The 20,221-nt window shown below is 39.5% G+C and overlaps 2 protein-coding genes across 2 annotated transcripts in view; both read right to left on the reverse strand.

The window, feature by feature from the left end:
* Positions 1-20,221, reverse strand: part of NEBL (nebulette) — a 346,434-nt gene that overhangs the window by 297,567 nt on the left and 28,646 nt on the right. The gene's annotated exons all lie outside the window — the stretch shown is intronic.
* LOC103068714 (putative uncharacterized protein C10orf113) overlaps positions 11-20,221 on the reverse strand; it is a gene marked incomplete at its 3' end in the record, with an annotated part of 22,418 nt that continues 2,207 nt past the window's right edge. Inside the window, 2 exon segments of the mRNA XM_007457420.1 lie at positions 11-169; positions 172-316. Coding sequence (XP_007457482.1) covers positions 11-169; positions 172-316 — 304 coding nt within the window.

Genomic DNA, 20,221 nt, shown 5'->3' on the forward strand with positions numbered 1-20,221 from the left:
AAAAAAAAGTCATTTTCAGCTCCTTCTCCTCAGATATGATGAGCTTTTGTCTTATGCCCTGGAATTTAAATCCATGCTTCCCTCTAGTTATACCTTCTGGTCCCAGGGACAGCCTCGGGGACTTGGCCCAGCTGCCTGGATCTGGTTCAGGCTCTGCCTGGATGGACGGGCTCCAGCTCCTGGCTTGTAGGGACTGGGACTGACTCTCTGCAGCCACCTGGCAAGATCCGGCTGGCTTTGCAGCCTTCTGCACTCCCTGAACAGCTCACTGGGGTGCTTCAAGCCCCCCTTATCTCCCCATTCTGCCTTACCAGGGCTATGGGATAAAATGCAGCTATCCATTCTTCCTGCGTGGTGCCCCAGCTAGAAGGTGAGAAAGATACCACGTTTGGAATAACAACAACGATAACACTGGTATATTTTGAAAACAATCCGTCTTCAAAATCAGGCACTTCCTTGGTAAGCCTCACTACAGCCTTAGGTATAGAAATGTTTATATCGTTTGTTCTGTTTTGTTTTCTGCCTAGATACTGGCCTCAGAGTGTGGAATTGTCCTGAGCCAGTGTCACATAAGTGGGAGCTAAAAGATCTGAGGGGAGGAACAAAAATATTTCATATTTTCCAATGCATTAATTCACCCACTGTGTGAACTCAAAAGGGAAAAAAAATCAGAATAGTATATTTCCAGCATAAAAGAGTTTATTGTAGGCTACTAAAATTGGCTTTTTTGGAAGGGAAGCTAGAACTAAAGGAAATCTTAAAGACCAACTAATCCAATTACTTAACGAGGTGGAAAGTGCTGCCTAGAAGTCAGTGGCTCAGACTGACAGGGCTGAGCGTCAAGAAGACATACAAGGGCTTCCCTGGTGGCGCAGCGGTTGAGAGTCCACCTGCCGATGCTGGGGACACGGGTTCGTGCCCCAGTCCGGGAAGATCCCACATGCCGCGGAGCGGCTGGGCCCGTGAGCCATGGCCGCTGAGGCTGCGCGTCCAGAGCCTGTGCTCCGCAACGGGAGAGGCCACAACAGTGAGAGGCCCACATACCGCAAAACAAAACAAAACAAAAACAAAAAGACATACAAGCATTTAGAAGAAGCCTCCACTGGCCGAAGTTGGAACAATCTGAATATCGAAAGGAATGACTGCAACTGATACAAACACATCAAATCTATAAAGGCCATGAGTTTATAATAAGTTGATAAGATGTCCTCCCACCTCCTCCCCCAAAACAGTAGAGAACAGTTCACTGGTGACCACCAGTAAAAGAGGCTAGGGCCCCAATTCATCATTCTGACAACTGATAAATAAAAGGCAAGGCTGAATAATGTATCCTGTTTTTTTCTTTTCAAACTATTCAGGATAACCAAATAATTGATGATGAAAAATTCAAAAATGCAGAAATAACAATGGAACTAGAAAATTTCCATTTTGACTTTATCAGGTGAAATTTAGTCTTTAAACTGGGTCCTAAGAGATGGAACACAGGACAGCTAAGAATCAAGGAAAGTAGAGGGGGGTAAAATTCTACCGTCAGGGTAATTAATTAGTAAAAATGTAAAAGGAATGATTATCTGGAAAAGAAATTTCAGGATGGAAATGGGGCAGCAAAAGCAGAGTCCAGGGAGACAAAGAACACTATCAACACTTTTTCCAAGTTTCAATTTAGCCCAGGAATGTTTAAAAAGAAGAAAAAAGCATGACAAAAGTGAAAATGTAAATGAAGGATGGAAACATAATACTGGGGGGAAAAGCAGGAAAAAGAGAAGCTGGTCCTGCTCATTGCATCATTTTTCACAACAGTCAAAACATGGAAGCAACCTCAGTTCTACTGACAGATGAATGGATAAAGAAAATGTGATGTACATATACAATAGAATATTATTCGGCCATGAAAAAGAAAATCCTGCCGTTTGCAATATGGATGGGCCTTGTGGGCATTATGCTAAGTGAAATAAGTCAGACAGGCAAAAACAAATACCGTATGATCTCACTTATATGTGGAATCTAAAAAAAACTGAACCCATAGATACAGAGAACAGATTGGTGGTTGCTAGAAGTGGGGGTAAGGAGGGGGTAAAATGGGTGAAGAAGGTCCAAAGGTGCAAACTTCCAGTTTAAGACAAAGAGGTTCTGGGGATGTAATGAACAGCATGTTGGCTATAGCTAATAACACTGCAGTGTATATTTGAAAGGTGCTAACAGAATTAATCTTAAAAGTTCTCATCACAAGAAAAAAAAATGTGTAACTATATGTGGTGACAGATGTTAACTAAACTTATTATGGTGATCATTTCACAATATATACAAATATCAAATCATTATGTTGCTCACTGAAACTAAATACAATGTTACATGTCAATTACATCTCAATTTTTTTTAAAAAAGCTTGTGCTCAAAGTCCCACTTGATCCCCATCTCTAAGGAACAGCATGAAAGAAGGACATGCTGGGATTAAGGCTGACAGTGGGCTAAGAGCCCAATATCAGATGAGCCCCGTGCATATTAACCAGAAACAACAAAGTTTCTGAAACAATGACCCCGTGTATCCTCCACAGTTAGGTCTCAGTGGGCTGTACTTGGCTCACTGTGAGGATTCTCTCTGTCAAAATAAATAAGCAGAAGTAACAAAATCAAACAAACAACAAAACCCAGCACAGCCAGAGAAAAGCACAGCACAGCACAAGACTAATAAAGGCAGTGAAGAGAACGTCAACATTGTAAATTGTTGTTTTGTAATACATTTTGGAACCTCTGGAGTGTTTGACAGGTCATGACATGGAACACTGACCTTGAGATTGAAACAGAAGCATCATCTTTTTTTCTCCCCACTGAACTAGTCATTTCTTCCAACTGCTAAGTTTGAGAGAGGGAGTGAGGAGAAGCAAAAGTAAAGAGAAGGAAACTCATTTGGGGAGGAGCTGGATCCCAGTTTCCCTTGGTTCCTATTTTCCAAATGAAGCTGGTAAAATTTCCTAATGTGCTTTTTGAATGGTCAATAGAGACTTTGTTTCCAGCTTTTTCCAGAAGAGCAGATATAGCTTTCTTTTTTGTTTGTTTTTTCAGTGTATATATATATATATATATATATATATACATATATATATAAATATATGTATATACATTGAGGTATAATTCTCATGCCATAAAATCCACCTTTCTAGAGGGCAAAATCCAGTGGTTTTTAGTACCTTCTCAAAAAGCCATCTGTATATAATTCCAGAACTTTCTCATCACCCCTAAAAGAAACCCTGTACCCATCAGCAGTCATTCCCCATTCTCCCCTTTTCCCAAGAGTCAATACCAAGGACGAATCTGTCTCTATGGATTTGCCTGTCCTGGACATTTCCATTGTATGGCACCATACAATACACGGCCTTTGGTGACTGGCTTCTTTCATTTAGCTTAATGTTTTCAAGGCTCATCCTGTGACACCATGTATCAGTACTTCATTCCTTTTTCGTGCTGAATAACGTTCCACTGTATATACTGTATTTTGTTTATCCATTCATCATTCGACGGATATTTCCACTTTTTGATGAATTCACCTTTTTTTGATAGACTGTTTCCACTTTCTGGCTATTATGAATAATGCTGCTATGAACATTCATGGACAAGTTTTTGTGTGAATGTATGTTTTTGATTCTCTTGGGTATATGACAAGGGGTAGAACTATTGGATCATATGGTAACTCTCTGTTTAACTTTTTGAGGAACTGCCAGACCGTTTTCCAAAGTAGCTGCACTGTTTTTACATTCCTACTAGTATTCTGTGTGGGTTCTAATTTCTTCATATCTTCACCGACACTTATTACTGTCCATCTTTTTTGACTAAGCATATTCCAGCAGGTGTGAAGTGGTATCTCCTTGTGGTTTTGATGTGCATCTCCCTAAAAACTAAGCTTCTTTTCTTATGCTTATTGGCCCTTTGTATATCTTCTGTGGAGAAATGTCTATTCAAATCTTTTGCCCAATTTTAACTGGGTTATTTGTCTTTTAATGACTGAGCTGTGACAGTTCTTTATATATTCTGGATACAAATCATTTGTCAGATATATAATTTGCAAATATTTTCTCACATATTGTGAGTTGTCTTTTCGTTTTCTTGAGAATATGCCCTTTGAAGCACACAAGTTTTTAAAGTTTGATGGAATCCAATTTACTTCTTCCTCTGTTGTTGTGCTCTTGGTGTCATATATAAAGCCACCACCTAATCCAAGGTCACAAAGATTTATGCCTGTTTTCTTCTAAGAGTTTTATAGCTTTAGCTCTTACATTTAAGTTTTGAGTGAATATTTTTAAACGATTTGAGGTACGAGTCCCACTTCATTCTTTTGGTAGCCTTCTTTTTGTGACACCTTCAGTCTGTTTGTAAGGCTGCAGCCCTCACATCATTTCTCAGCGCAAGTCGCTGCTTCAAGGTAAGAGAAGGAGGTGCTATTTTTAACAAAATGAAATGACTGGGGAGGCGTACGTAGGGCGGTGGTTCAAATTCTGAAGCCAGACTCTATCTCAATGCTACTACTAACACGCTGTGTGACTCTGAGTTGAGTTACTCTCTTCTCTGTACCCAGATCTTCCCTGTCTCAAAATTAAGAGAAAAAAATTAAAATTAAAAAATTAGGAGAGAAAAAATAGAGCATTTTCAGAGAGTTGTAAGGATTATATGACTTAATACAGGAAAAGCACTCAGAACAGTGCACAGCCCACTGTGAGTATCAAGTCCCTGTTAGCTACTGTTAGCAGTAAAGATCCAATTACATTAATCCTAGGGCTACCTTTCCCAAAGAAACATAGGTCTTAAAATAAAAACAGAGTAGAGGCTGGATGGGTGATGTGGCTTCCATGACAACATCTCTTATTCACCCAGGTGGCATCCTTGCATCCCCGAGCCTCCCTGCTGGGGACCACTTGATGTTGTCGGTCATCTTTGTCCTGCGTACAAGTCACTCTCTGTTTTCTTTTCCACAGACGTGCAAGTTTACCGAACAGGTGCCAAATTTTTGATGCCACACACCAAAAAACTTACGTTTGAATTTACTGGAGTAATACTCTACTCTCTTAGACTCAAAGCCGCTTTATAAGGGCAAAGTATTCTTCCTCTATAGCCTTTTTGTTTCCAGGTCATTTTAGCAACAGTGTTAGAAATACTTGGTAACAGTAGAGTCAGAAGGCAGGATTGATTGGCTCATTCTCAAATTTTTTCAGGAATTTCCTACATGTTTCATAAATTTTAGGAGACACCATTCAATCCATGTAAACCCACATCATAAACAACTGTAAGTCTCTCTTCATAAACAACTGTAAGTCTCTCTTCCCCAAAGGCCATCTTTTTTACTTTAATCCCTAATTATCTGGGTTTGAACAAGTTTCCATTCAAAGGTGGTTTCCCATCCATCAGAAAGCTTCTGGAACATCTTCCTTACTACCCTCACAAATATCCCATCAATTAGTGTGTATTTAGCAACTGCAAATTACTTTTAAATTACTTTTAATATTAGCAAATTTAATATTAGCAAATGCAAAATATAATTAGATGGAAAACCTTCTGGGATCAAGTTATGTCCTGGGTGATTACTGAGTTCTGCCACTGCTGTAACAAGTATCAGGATTTGTTACAGGAGAATGCTGTTCCTTTTCACCTGGGAGGTGTGCTACCCTGATTCTACAATGATGCTTTGGCTTAAAACAGAATTTCTCTTAAGAATCCCATTTAGACTCTGTTATCTATGTACACACACTTCAGTATTTTATACCTCTTTTAAAAACCAAAAATGGGTTTATTCAGCTTGCTCATTTGCCCAGTCTACCCTCAACTGAGGACATCACTTGTCCAGGTTCCAGCACGCTCATTCACTTCCTCCCTGGACACCCACAGTGCATCATTTTAGTTCAAACAGAGCTGTGTGTATAGACTCTGTTTCATCCAGGAGCCCAAGCTGAGAACAAAGCAGCCTGAACTCCACCTGCGGGACATTCCACACTCAAGAAAACACATTTCCCTCTTCCAAACTGAATTCAGGAAGAATATACTAGAGTCTCTCTAAGCTAATAAAAGAGTAAGTCCACTGGGTGAGGTGAAGCCACAGGGCCTCTGCCACCAGGATAGTTCATCCTCCCTAAACCCCTTTCTCTGGTATTCCCCCATCCTTAGCCTCCCAAGGGGCTGTTTTAAGATCTAATTTCTCCAGTCTCAGGAAACCCACATCCTAGTTGCAGCCTCAGTGGAGAATGAAAAAAAAAACAATTTAAGCTGGCAATGATTCTTGGCATAATAATATTTGACAAAAATGAGGCATTGATAAGTTACTTCTGGGACCAGGTAAGGTTACCTGCATTCAGCCTCCTGTAGCTGCAGGAAATAAGCCTGAAGAGCCAAAGAAAATAACCACAAAGGGCGTCTACACTAAAGAAAAGGAAGAGTTCCAACTGACACAAGGAATGTGCCTGTACTCATCTGTGTACTCATGTACTCATCTGTGTACTCATCATGTGTGTACTCATCTGGCCGAGATGCCATTCACCGCCCTTCTGTGTGCTGAGCAGAGGTATGATGGGACTACACAATGAGGGCTTCTGTGCAAGCAGGGTGGCCAACCATCCCAGATGTCTGCGACTGTCCCAGTTTCAACACTGAAAGATCTGTGATCTCAGTGGCTACCCTACCACCATCGGCTCTCTGCAGTTGGCCACTCTTGGCCTAAACCGGGCCAGGACAAGAGAGGAGACTAGAAACTAGTAAGAAGTGAGGAAGAGTAGGACACCCTGTCCCTGAGGCAGAACTTTCTGGATCTTAAAGAGTTTTGACTGGTTAGATCCAATGCAGTTCTCAAAGAGACAGAGAGCTCTTTCTTTTATTCAAGAACCTTCAGTTGTCCAGCTAGGGGACCTACACCCTCATAGAAGCCACCAGATCAAAATCTGAGTTGGGTTGCAGACTTTCTATTAGCTCAGTGGAAGAGACTCCAACCCAACATTTCCAGAAGTTTGGTCTTCAGATCATCTGCATTAGAATCACCTAGTGAGGGTGATAAAACCTAGATCCCTGGGTCCATCCCACACCTGCTGGATCAGATTCTCTAGCAGTAGAGTTCAGAAATCTCCATTTCTTAAGAAAGCCCCAAATGTGTGGTGATTATTGAAGTCTGAGAACTACTCTCCTGACTGTTTCCTCTTTCATATCCTCTCCCTCGCCCGCATCCTCAGTTACACGCCAGGGCTCAACCAGGACTCCAGTTATCAGGAATCCTCAGGTTAAGCAAAATCAGAAGAGAAGTGAACTTGATTTGAGGCCTCCCCCACTTCTCCTCTGTATCCCGGCCCTTTTCCAGCTTCTAAATCCTTTCTCTCCTCCCTCTGCAGCCCATTACCTTTGGCTGCCCTTTTGCTAGACAAGGCTCTCGAAGACCTGCTCTATTCTGAGCAGTCTCTGTGTCCCCAAATTACTTCCAATCTCTCCTCCATAACTATCTAAATTTTGTTCAGTAGTACATTGCAGTTTGTTGTAGGAAGGCAATCTGGATACGTTAATTCATAGTTAGGGCAAAAGGACTGATATAAAGTCTTACTCTTCGTGGGAAGGAAGAGCTGCTTATTACCCCAGTAAGTCATCGATTGGTGGAATTAATAGACATCTAGGGAAAGTATTGGGGGGTTTATAGGGTTCTTCCTTAAATCAGTGCTTTCTGCTGACTTCCCTGACTGGCACAAAATCTTGATTTAGCAAGGAAAAATCCTTCTAAGATAGGCATTACAATAACGCCTTATAACATACGCCTACAGGGAAGTGATTAAAGCACGGTCTTTAGTCCCAGGCAGACACAGGCCTGAGTCCTGACTCTACCACTTACTGGTCATGTCTGAGCAACATATTTAACCTCTTACTCATGAACCCAGAGATTATTACAATCTGATTATCTCAGAAGGTTGTTAAATTCAACAAAAACTTTTTCAAAGCATCTGGCATCTGGTACTTAACAAATAGGTATTATTATTAGCATTATAAGAGTATGTATAAAATGAGTATTTATCCAAACTCAACATATTCTCAATGAATACTCAATGAGTATTCATCCAAACATCCAAACTCTATCGTATTCAGCTACACAAAACTATTCTTGTGCGCTTAGTCTTCATGGTTAATTGTTCATGTAGCACTGGTGTTCGTTCACAGCTGTAAAACATAGGGGAAATGTTGGCCATCACCAACCTGGCTCGGCCTTGGACAAGCAGAGCTTTGTAGGATTAGTCCGGTTTACCAAGTGATCGTGCTCAGTGGCTAAGGATGCCATGGCTACTGCTGCTAATTTCCTCCTGCGCTTTCGGCCTTTAAAAATCCACCGAAGCTCAAGGTCACTGAGGCTATTGCCACGGCCACTTCCTATTAGTGGCACCACATAAGCAAAAGCAAAACAGAGCATGTGGAGAGGAGATGAACAAGGTGGGGGCCATGGGCACTGGGATTTCTGACGGTCAGTGGTCAGCTCCTCTTTGCCAGGTCCCTCTTCTATAGGCTAATGACGACTAAAACCACCAAGGACAAGGAAGGAAGGAGCGTAAAACTGGCTTCTTCAAACAACAGAAACCAAGATAGTCTTGCATTATTGGCACAACTGATGGCACTGTCCCAACCCACACTAAATACTGAGAAAAAGTGTCCGTTTTCTGCTGGGAACTTCCAAGACCAAGAAGAGATGGACACATTCCAGAAACAGCCCTCTGAGGGAGAAAGAGTTGACAGGCTTTGGGCTCCTCTTCCTTTGGGCTCAACATGCAGTGACTCAGAAGGTAAAACTGAGGGGTTTCCCCAGGAGACACAGAGAAGAAATCTTTCAAATAAATGGGCCTTCACCTACACCTCTACCATAACTACAAGGTAAAAAATACAGAGCAAATACAAGCAGCGCTTGGCTTCTAGAAAAACCAAGAGGGGTCAGAGTTCACCAAGATGAGATGTCAGAGGAGGAAGTGAGGCAGACCAGAGGCAATGGATGATAAAAACACAACAGAGATGGCAACTTAGAATTAGAAAAGAGGACAATGGAACGGGATACCCACCAAGAAAAGAGAAAATGACTACTATTACCGCAGACACTGTAAGTAAGCAAAGTGAAATTAAATTTTAAAAAGTAAATGGCACATCATAATAAACAGTAGCCACTATCCATAACTTCGATATTCTTATACAGTACCTACTTGATCCTATCTGTTCAATTGTGATTAAACCTTCAAATCTGCTCAAAAGCAATTCAATAACAAAATTCAAAGACAACACACTTTGTCATCTCTAGTTACAATATATACACAGAGCCCTCAGATGTTAAGAGCAGTGGCTGGCCTAGGAATTTTCATAATCAAATTACATAGCACTAGTGGAACTCTTTCTGGGAATCCAGGCCAATCTCTAAAGGCTATAATTCAAAGTAACATGGAGAAATTAGAGAAACACATCTTCATTAGTGTGAAGCTTTAGACTTGTGGCCAAAAAGTTGAAAGGAAATGCAAAATCCAATCAGATAGAATAAAATGACTATATAATGCTGCCAAAAACTAAAGAAATGCAGAATGTAATCAAGCAGTAGAGGAAATTAGTCGCAGCCTGGATAAGGATGCAGACGTATGTCTACTCAAATCAGATGGAAGGGCATAAGGCTATCAACCCAGGAAACCAAGGTTGAAAAATCCATCTTATCGGAAGTGTGTGGACTGCCATCTATTGTCATAGCAACTGAATAGGGTTTAGCCCCCTGCTGTCATAGTGATTATAAAATGAACTTATTGGCAGTTCTAAAAGAACTGGACATATGCCTCCTCAACTCCAACTCTCTGTCAGATAAGCAAATGCACGGTGGCCCACTCACCCCAGCTATTAGCATGGCAACCTTAGCCAACCTCACATAATATATCTTCTTCCCTTAGTGAGTATGTGTCTTGATAACCCTGTGAGGATTTGGAACTAAATACAGATATACTGAAGTAAATAAAGGCAACAGTATTAATAATTTGTATTAAGTTCAGGATAATCTTGGCACATTAGGTATTAAATCACATGGAATGCTTGAGAACCTGCCATCTCTGGGAATGTGCTGGATTGTAACAGGCTTGTGACTAAGTATAAGTGAAATTGTAAGTCTTTTCCAACAATATTAGAACGTTTAGAAGAATGTGAAGGCCTTTCAGTTTGCTTTAGTAGGCATTTAAAGCAATTAAAAAGAAGACTGGATATATTCATTACAAATGAAACTTTAAATGCTTAAGAAATGTGATTAACTTTTAAACTAAATGGATTAATGGGAATTTAGTCTGTCCAACTTGAATTTATTGGCCATTATTTAAACCAAACATCTGAAAACTGTTCTTATTTTATACATTACTTACTAGATTTATATAAAGAATAACAAGTATTTTAGATAAAATAAAAATAAATCTAGGGCTTCCCTAGTGGTGCAGTGGTTGAGAATCCGCCTGCCAATGCAGGGGCCACGGGTTCGAGCCCTGGTCCGGGAAGATCCCACATGCTGCGGAGCGACTGAGCCTGTGTGCCACAACTGCTGGGCCTGCGCTCTGGAGTCCACGAGCCACAGTCACTGAAGCCTACATGCCTAGAGCCCATGCTCCACAGCAAGAGAGGCCACCGCGGTGGGAGGCCCACGCACCACGGCGAGGAGTGGCCCCCGTTCACCGCAACTGGGGAGTGCCCGTGCGCAGCGGCGAAGACCCAATGCAGCCAAAAATAAAATAAATAAATTTATAGAAAAAAATAAAAAATCTAGTTTTCAACTTTAATAAACCAATATTCCTTATAAGTTAATATTCATTAAAAAAGAATAGTAATTTTAGACGTGCCAAAAATGAATACCCTGAATCTAATAATGAGGAAACGGCAAACAAATGTAAAATAACAGTCATTCTAAGGAAGGAAGGCAGGGAGGAAGGACTGGTCGGTACTGCTCAAAAATGTCACTGTCATAAAAGAAATGAAAGAACTCTTCCAAATTAAAGAAGACCAAAGGGACATGACAATTCAGTAAACTGCATGGTCTGGGATTTTCTTTTGCTATGAATGACTTTTTTTCAATTAGTAAAATCTGAATGAGGTCTGTAGATTAGATAGTACTATGGTATCAATGTTAATTTCCCAATTTTGAAAGTCACGTGCTATTTAAATGAGAGTTCCATTTTTTCTAGGAAATACACAGTGAAGTATTTAGGGACAGAGACACCATGTCTGCACTTATCCCAGGGGTTCAGAAAAAAGAAAAAAGTAGAGAAAAAGAGAAAAGGATAAAACATCATCACTTGGAAAATCTGGATGAAAGGTTTACAGGAATTCTTTTTAATATTCTTGCAACTTTTCTGTATGTCTGGTATTATGTTCTTTTTAAACTTCAAAGAAAGAAACACAAATATTAAAGTAACTTTTTTTTTTTAAATCCACCCTGACATCAAAAATCACCCACTGATAGAGAAACACAAAAAGATGATTAAAAGCTGGAAAAGTAAATCTGAGAGAGTAGAATTGGATTGAATAAAATGGAGAAAAGGGAAATTAGAGAAAGGATTATTTAAAGTATGTTAAGCTTTCCTCTACTTTGAACCGAAAGTCAATTATATCCCCTGAGATGAGGGCTCTAATACCAAGAACGTGGGATGCCCACAGCAAATGCTTGCCCCAGAGTTTAACTTCAACAGGGTAGCTGAGGTTCAGGGTTATTTCCCCCACCCCAGGCCCTTCAGCAGAACTCTTCTTCTGGAAAATCTCCCTCCTGACCTAACACCAAATGCTTCTAGGTAGAAGGCAGGTACCACACCTGGTATCCAGATATCTACCCAAGCCAGGCCAGGACTAAAGGGTTGTGAATCACTCTTTGTAACAGGACAAAAGACCTTATTCAGTGGGGAAACTTGTAGGAACAGTAATTCTCCTAGCATTCTCCTTGGTAATATAACCCCCCCATTCCTAAGCATTCCCTATTGGTGGTGTTCCCAGTACACAGATATCCGACTTCAAATGTGCCTGGCCCTTCTCTGAGCTCATGACCAGACAAACAAGAGAAATACAACTTCACCCTGGATTGTACCAACCCCATCTATTAGCAAAACCTGAGGCACCCTGTGACCTGTAACCATGCACACTCTAGCTTGTTTTACCCTGAGGGTGCTCTGTGTGACAACACACTCGAGAAAACAGCAGCCTAGAACCAGAGACTAAAGCACACAAAGAAATTTCCTAACAAGATCAATTATGAAAAATCAAAATGAAGGCTGAAGGGGACATTTGGTGTCCCCTTCTGTAAATGCTTTAAAATCAGGGGAGAATTTTATTTACTCTGAGTATTTCAAATACTCCTATGTCTGAAACCAGGAGATAGACTATATAACCTTGAAAGGGTGAAACAGTGGTGAATTTGGAATTAAGAACGTGTGTGTGTCTCTGTGTGTGTGTGTGTGTGTGTGTGTGTGTGTGTGTGTGTGTGAGAGACTGAAGCACAGAAATACAAAACAACTACCTCAACCTTTCATTAATTCGACAAGTGCTAACTAAGCTCATGTCATCTGCATAACAGAAGCTGCAAAAATGGGCTTTCAAAAATATGCAGAGATCCACCACAGGACAGACTGCAGAAGCAAGAAGAACTACAATCCTGCAGCCTGTGGAATGAAAACCACATTCACAGAAAGACAGACAAAATGAAAAGGCAGAGGACCATGTACCAGATGAAGGAACAAGATAAAATCCCAGAAAAACAATTAAATGAAGTGGAGAGAGGCAACCTTCCAGAAATATAATTCAGAATAATGATAGTGAAGATGATCCAGGACCTCGGAAAAAGAATGGAGGCAAAGATCAAGAGCATACAAGAAATGTTTAACAAAGACCCAGAAGAATTAAAAAACAAACAAACAGAGATGAACAATACAATAACTGAAATGAAAACTGCACTAGAAGGAATCAATGGAAGAATAACTGAGGCAGAAGAATAGATAAGTGACCTGGAAGACAGAATGGTGGAATTCATTGCCGCAGAACAGAATACAGAAAAAAGAATGATAAGAAATGAAGACAGCCTAAGAGACCACTGGGACAACATTTAAAGACACCAACATTCACATTATAGGAGTCCCAAAAGGACAAGAGACAGAGAGAGGACCCGAGAAAATATCTGAAGAGATTATAGTTGGAAACTTCCCTAACACGGGAAAGGAAACAGCCACCCATGACGAGGAAGTGCAGAGAGTCCCAGGCAGGATAAACCCAAGGAGAAACACGCCAAGACACACAGTAATCAAACTGACAAAAACTAAAGACAAAGGAAAAGTATTAAAAGCAACAAGGAAAAAATGACAAATAACATACAAGGGAACTTACATAAGGTTAACAGCTGATTTCTCAGCAGAAACTCTACAAGCCAGAAGGGAGTGGCACGGTATATTTAAAGTGATGAAAGGGAAGAACCTACAACCAAGATTACTCTACCCGGCAAGGATCGCATTCAGATTCGACAGAGAAATCAAAAGCTTTACAGACAAGAAAAAGCTAAGAGAATTCAGCACCACCAAACCAGTTCTACAACAAATACTAAATGAACTTCTCTAAGTGGAAACACAAGAGAAGAAAAGGACCTACAAACACAAACTCAAAACAATTAAAAAAATGGTAACGGGAACATACATATCAATAATTACCTTAAATGTGAATGGATTAAATGCTCCAACCAAAAGACATAGGCTCGCTGAATGGATACAAAAACAAGACCCATATACATGCTGTCTATAAGAGACCCACTTCAGACCTAGGGACACATACAGACTGAAGGTGAGTGTATGGAAAAAGATATTCCATGCAAATGGAAATTAAAAGAAAGCTAGAGTAGCAATACTCATATCAGATAAAGTAGACTTTAACATAAACAATGTTACAAGAGACAAAGAAGAACACTACATAATGATCAAGGGATCAATCCAAGAAGATATAACAATTATAAATATATATGCACCCAATATAGCAACACCTCAGTAAATAAGGCAAATGCTAACAGCTATAAAAGAGGAAACTGACAGTAACACAAAAATAGTGGGGGGCTTTAACACCTCATTTACGCCAATGGACAGATCATCCAGACAGAAAATTAATAAGGAAACACTAGCTTTAAATGACACAATAGACCACAGAGATTTAAATGAGATTTATAGGACATTCCATCCAAAAATAGCAGATTACACTTTCTTCTCAAGTGCACATGGAACATTCTCCAGGATAGATCACATCTTAGGTCACAAATCAAGCCTCAGTAAATTTAAGAAAATTGAAATGATATCAAGCATCTTTTCAGACCACAACACTATGAGATTAGAAATCAATTACAGGGAAAAAACATAAAAAACACAAACACATGGAGGCTAAACAATACGTTACTAAATAACCAAGAGATCACTGAAGAAATCAAAGAGGAAAAAAATACCTAGAGACAAATAACAATGAAAACACGACGATTCAAAACCTATGGGATGCAGCAAAAGCAGTTCTAAGAGGCAAGTTTATAGCAATACAATTCTACCTCAAGAAACAAGAAAAATCTCAGATAAACAATCTAAGCTTAAACCTAAAGTAACAAGAGAAAGGAGAGCAAACAAAACCCAAAGTTAGTAGAAGGAAAGAAATCATAAAGATCATAGCAGAAATAAATGAAATAGAAACAAAGAAAACTATAGCAAAGATGAATAAAACTAAAAGCTGGTTCTTTGAGAAGGTAAACGAAATTGATAAACTGTTAGCCAGACTCATCAAGAAAATGAGGGGACTCAAATCAATAAAATTAGAAATGAAAAAAGAGAAGTTACAACAAACACTGCAGAAATACAAAGCATCACAGGAGACTACTACAAGCAACTCTGTGCCAATAAAATGAAAAACCTGGAAGAAATGGGCAAATTCTTAGAAAGGTATAACCTTCCAAGCCTGAACAGGAAGAAATGGAAAATATGAACAGACCAATCACGAGTAATGAAACTGAGACTGTGATTACAAATCTTCCAACAAACAAAAGTCCAGGACCAGATGGCTTCACAGCTGAATTCTATCAAACATTTAGAGAACAGCTAATACCCATCCTTCTCAAACTCTTCCAAAAAACTGCAGAGGAAGGGACACTCCCAAACTCATTCTATGAGGCCACCATCACCCTGATACCAAAACCAGACAAACATACCACAAAGAAGGAAAATTACAGACCAATATCACTGATGAATATAGATGCAAAAATCCCCAACAAAATACTAGCAAACAAAATGCAACAACACATTAAAAGGATCATACACCATGATCAAGTGGGATTTATCCCAGGGATGCAAGGATTCTTCAATATACACAAATCAATTAATATGATACACCATATTAACACACTGAAGAATAAAAACCATATGATCATCTCAATATATGCAGAAAAAGCTTTTGACAAAATTCAACACCCATTTATGATAAAAACTCTCCAGAGGGAACCAGGCATAGAGGGAACCTGCCTCAGCAAAATAGAGGCCAAATACGACAAACCCACAGCAAACATCATTCTCAATGGTGAAAAACTGAAAGCATTTCCTCTAAGATCAGGAACCAGACAAGGATGTCCACTCTCACCACTATGATTCAACATAGTTTTGGAAATCCTAGCCATGGCAATCAGAGAAGAAAAGGAAATAAAAGGAATACAAATTGGAAAAGAAGAAGTAAAACTGTCACTGTTTGCAGATGACATGATACTATACATAGAGAATCTTAAAGATGCCACCAGAAAACTACTAGAGCTAATCAATGAATTTGGTAAAGTTGCAGGATACAAAATGGATGCACAGAAATCTCTTGCATTCCTATACACTAACAACGAAAAATCAGAAAGAGAAGTTAAGGAAACAATCCCATTCACCACTGCAACAAAAAGAATGAAATACCTAGGAATAAACCTACCTAAGGAGGTCAAACACCTGTACTCAGAAAACTATAAGACACTGATGAAAGAAATCAAAGATGACACAAACAGATTGAGAGGTATACCATGTTTTTGGATTGGAAGAATCAATATTGTGAAAATGACTATACTACCCAAAGCAATCTACAGATTCAATGCAACCCCTATCAAATTACCAATGGCATTTTTAACTAGAACTAGAATTTAAAAATCTTTAAATTTGTATGGAGACACAAAAGACCCCAAATAGCCAAAGCAATCTTGAGGGAAAAAAACAGAGCTTGAGGAATCAGACTCCCTGACTTCAGACTATATTACAAAGCTACAGTAATCAAGACAATATGGTACTGGCAGAAAAACAGAAATATAGATCAATGGAACAGGATAGAAAGCCCAGAGATAAACACACACACCTATATGGTCAACTAATCTATGACAAAGGAGGCAAGGATATACAATGGAGAAAAGACAGTCTCTTCAATTAGTGGTGCTGGGAAAACTGGACAGCTACATGTAAAAGAATGAAATTAGAACACTCCCTAACACCATACACAAAAATAAACTGAAAATGGATTAAAGACCTAGATGTAAGTCCGGACACTATAAAACTCTTAGAGGAAAACACAGGAAGAACACTCTTTGACATAATTCACAGCAAGATCTTTTTTGACCCACCTCCTACAGAAATGGAAATAAAAACAAAAATAAACAAATAGGACCTAATGAAACTCAAAAGCTTTTGCATAGCAAAGGAAACTATAAATAAGATGAAAAGACAACCCTCAGAATGGGAGAAAATATTTGCAAAAGAATCAATAAACAAAGGGTTAATCTCCAAAATATATTAAAAAACTCATGCAGCTCAATATTAAAAAAATAAACAACCCAATTAAAAGATGGGCAGAAGACCTAAATAGACATTTCTCCAAAGAAGACATACAGATGGCCAAGACGCACATGAAAAGCTGCTCAACATCACTAGTTTCATCACTAGTGAAATGCAAATCAAAACTACAATGAGGTATCTCCTCACACCAGTTAGAATGGGCATCATCAGAAAATCTACAGACAACAAATGCTGGAGACGGTGTTGAGAAAAGGGAACGCTCTTGCACTGTTGGTGGGAATGTAAATTGATACAGCCACTATGGAGAACAGTATGGAGAGTCCTTCAAAAACTAAAAGTAGAATTACCATATGACCCAGCAATCCCACTACTGGGCATATATCCAGAGAAAACCATAATTCAAAAAGACACATGCACCCCAATGTTCACTAAAGCACTATTTACGATAGCCAGGTCATGGAAGCAACCTAAATGCCCATCCACAGACAAATGAATAAAGAAGATGTGGCACACATATACAATGGAATATTACTCAGCTATAAAAAGGAACGAAAATGGGTCATTTCTAGAGACATGGATGGACCTAGAGACTATCATACAGAGTGAAGTTAAGTCAGAAGGAGAAAAACAAATATCGTGTATTAACGCATATATGTGGAATCTAGAAAATGGTACAGATGAACCGGTTTGCAAGGCAGAAACAGAGACACAGATGTAGGGAACATATGGACACCAAGGGGGGAAAGCGGGGTGGTGGTGGTGGTGGGATGAATTGGGAGATTAGGATTGACATACATACACTAATATGTATAAAACAGATAAGTAATAAGAACCTGTTGTATAAAATAAATAAATAAACTTCAAAAAAAAAAACTAAATGTGGATTTAACCCCCACGTTTCCTATTTATCACCTGGCAAAGATGCAAAGCAGAGAATCAGGGTACTTGATGATTTAGGGATGCTAAAAAAATCATCTGCCATAATGGGAAGTTAATAGATAATGCCTAAAATTGATACTTAAAAAATTAGAAGTAAAATCATATGTAGAAATATGGACTTCAATGCCCAAAGAAGCTGCTAAAACATCAAAAGTGGTCCTCTGGGAAATAAGACTACAAAGTGAGGAGAGGTCAGGTAGGGGAACTGCATTTTTGTTGTTGTTTGTTTTCGTTATAAGGCTTTTTGTACTTATTTTGGTCAGGCTGTATTATGCTCCGCTGCAGTAACAAATAAATCCTGAAATGCTCAGTGGCTTAACAAAATAACAGGTTTTTTTTAAAAAAAAATGAAGAAATGGGGTTAAAATTCAAATGTGAAAATGCTTTTTAAATAACTACTTAGCACAACAGTTGAATGAAATAAATACCACCAGCCTCACTTTCAAGATAAGAAATCTGGAAGAAAACGGAGGAAAAAAATAGACAAATTTCAGAAAGATGTCAAATGGTACAACCAGAAGTCCTAATAGAGTTGAAGAGTCCCCAATCCCAGTCTTTGACTTGGAATAATCGGGAAATCTTGGCAAACCACCATGCTTCCCAAGATCTTAGATTCGATAAGCGAATTGAACCAGGTGGCCCCTAAGGTTGCTTCCAGCCTTAAAAAAAATATCTAGAATCTGTACCCTAGGATGTGCCCCACTGAACATACATCACAAGCCAGATCAGGATAAGAAGAGAAAAAGCCTAAAATGAAGCCATTTCCGGAAAACTTTATTCCTAGTTTACACAGAAAAGGAAATGGTAATGATTCAATCAGAAAAAGAAGTTCCGATTATTCAAAAGAGGTGCTGCAGAAAACTCAAATAAGGAGAGGATCTTTGTTCTGTTTCTCTTGTGATTATCAAGAATAGTAACATTCTCCAGTGTCTGCAATGCAGAGGCAGCTGAAGCGTAGGGTACTTGTGCCCTTGGAAGGCGGAAAGGCAGCACCCTACAGGGGCTGTCACTCTTGTTCTCCTTTGCCTTTGTATCCACCTCCTAAGGAACAAAGACACAGTCATCAGCCCCCAGTCTTCACTTTTTCCCAGGATTAGGTAACTCATGAAGTGCCAGTGACACTTGGAAAAGCCTGTGTTCAGCCCCATTCCCCTTCTGTGACCCAAAGGCCTCCCTCATGCTGCTTCCAGCCATCCACCACGGAGGTAACCCACCCTCCCTGGCCTGCTGAGCTTCGCAAATAACCTCTCTGCTCAAATAAAAGCAGACTGGACTAGAAGGAGTCTGGCTCTAAACGAAGTCCCACCATTAACTGGCTGTGTGACCTGTGACTAGCTATTTAACTTCATGCGCCTCTTATCTCCCCTGTAAAATAGCGACTAACACTGGACCTATCATCTCAAAAGTATGTCCAGTCAAACATGTTTTAAATGTATAAAACGCCCCTTCAAATTAGTAAGACAAATATATATCTCCCAGTAGATAAAGAGATAGCTAAAAAGGCTAATCATAGAAGAAGTAATACTGGCCAATAAACAGTAAAAGATGCTCATTAATAAATCAGGAATTGAAAATAACACAACCATTAGATACTACTTTTCATCCAACACATCCATAAAATTTAAAAGATCATATTAGCAAGGGTATGGGAAGATGAGTATTCTCATATGTGTCAGGTAGAAAGATAGTTTGTCATTGCCTTTTGGGAAGAATTTGATAGTACCCATCAAGATATTAAATATGCATGCCTTTTGATCTTTTGCAATACTCTCCTAGAGAAATGTTCTCATACATGCCGAAAATATATGCATAAAGATGTTCAATGAAGCACTGTTTACTTAAATGTCCATTAATTGGGAGATGGTTAAATAAATTATGGAACATCTAGACCATGGAATATTAAACTGCCATGTGAAAGAATTAAATAGATCTAGTTATCTGTGCTAGCATGAAATATATTATGAAACTAGAACAGTGCCTGGCACATAGGAGCCACTCAGTAAGTATTTGTTGAATAAATGAATACATACATACCTTTCCACAGCACTTTCACATATCCCATCTCATATAATTCTTATGGCAATCCAACTACATGAGCCAAGCAGGGAATACTGTCCCCAGTGGAAGGGCAAGGAAATTAAAGTTCAAGGTGATTAGGACATGCCCAAGATCACAAACCTAAGGTATTGGTCAGTGCTCTTCAGTGACTGACACCCACTCTGCCTGCAGTGAGGCCAACCTAGGAGAAAGCCCGTGGGGAAGCGACAAGTTTATAAGCAGCTGCAGGGTCACCCAGTAATTGCTTGGTGACTGGGACAGACTGACTGCTTTTATCAGCAAAGCCGTCCATGAGGTGAAGACCTCTACTCCAGCCCATTGGGCATCTAACAACAGGTCTGAAAGGAGGTCATTCAACACCAGGTCGTCATGGAAACCCTACCCCACACCCACACCCTTGCCCCTGGATCGGGAAGGGA

This window comes from Lipotes vexillifer, unplaced genomic scaffold (assembly GCF_000442215.2).
Source record: "Lipotes vexillifer unplaced genomic scaffold, Lipotes_vexillifer_v1.1 scaffold1332, whole genome shotgun sequence".
Classification (NCBI taxonomy): domain Eukaryota; kingdom Metazoa; phylum Chordata; class Mammalia; order Artiodactyla; family Lipotidae; genus Lipotes; species Lipotes vexillifer.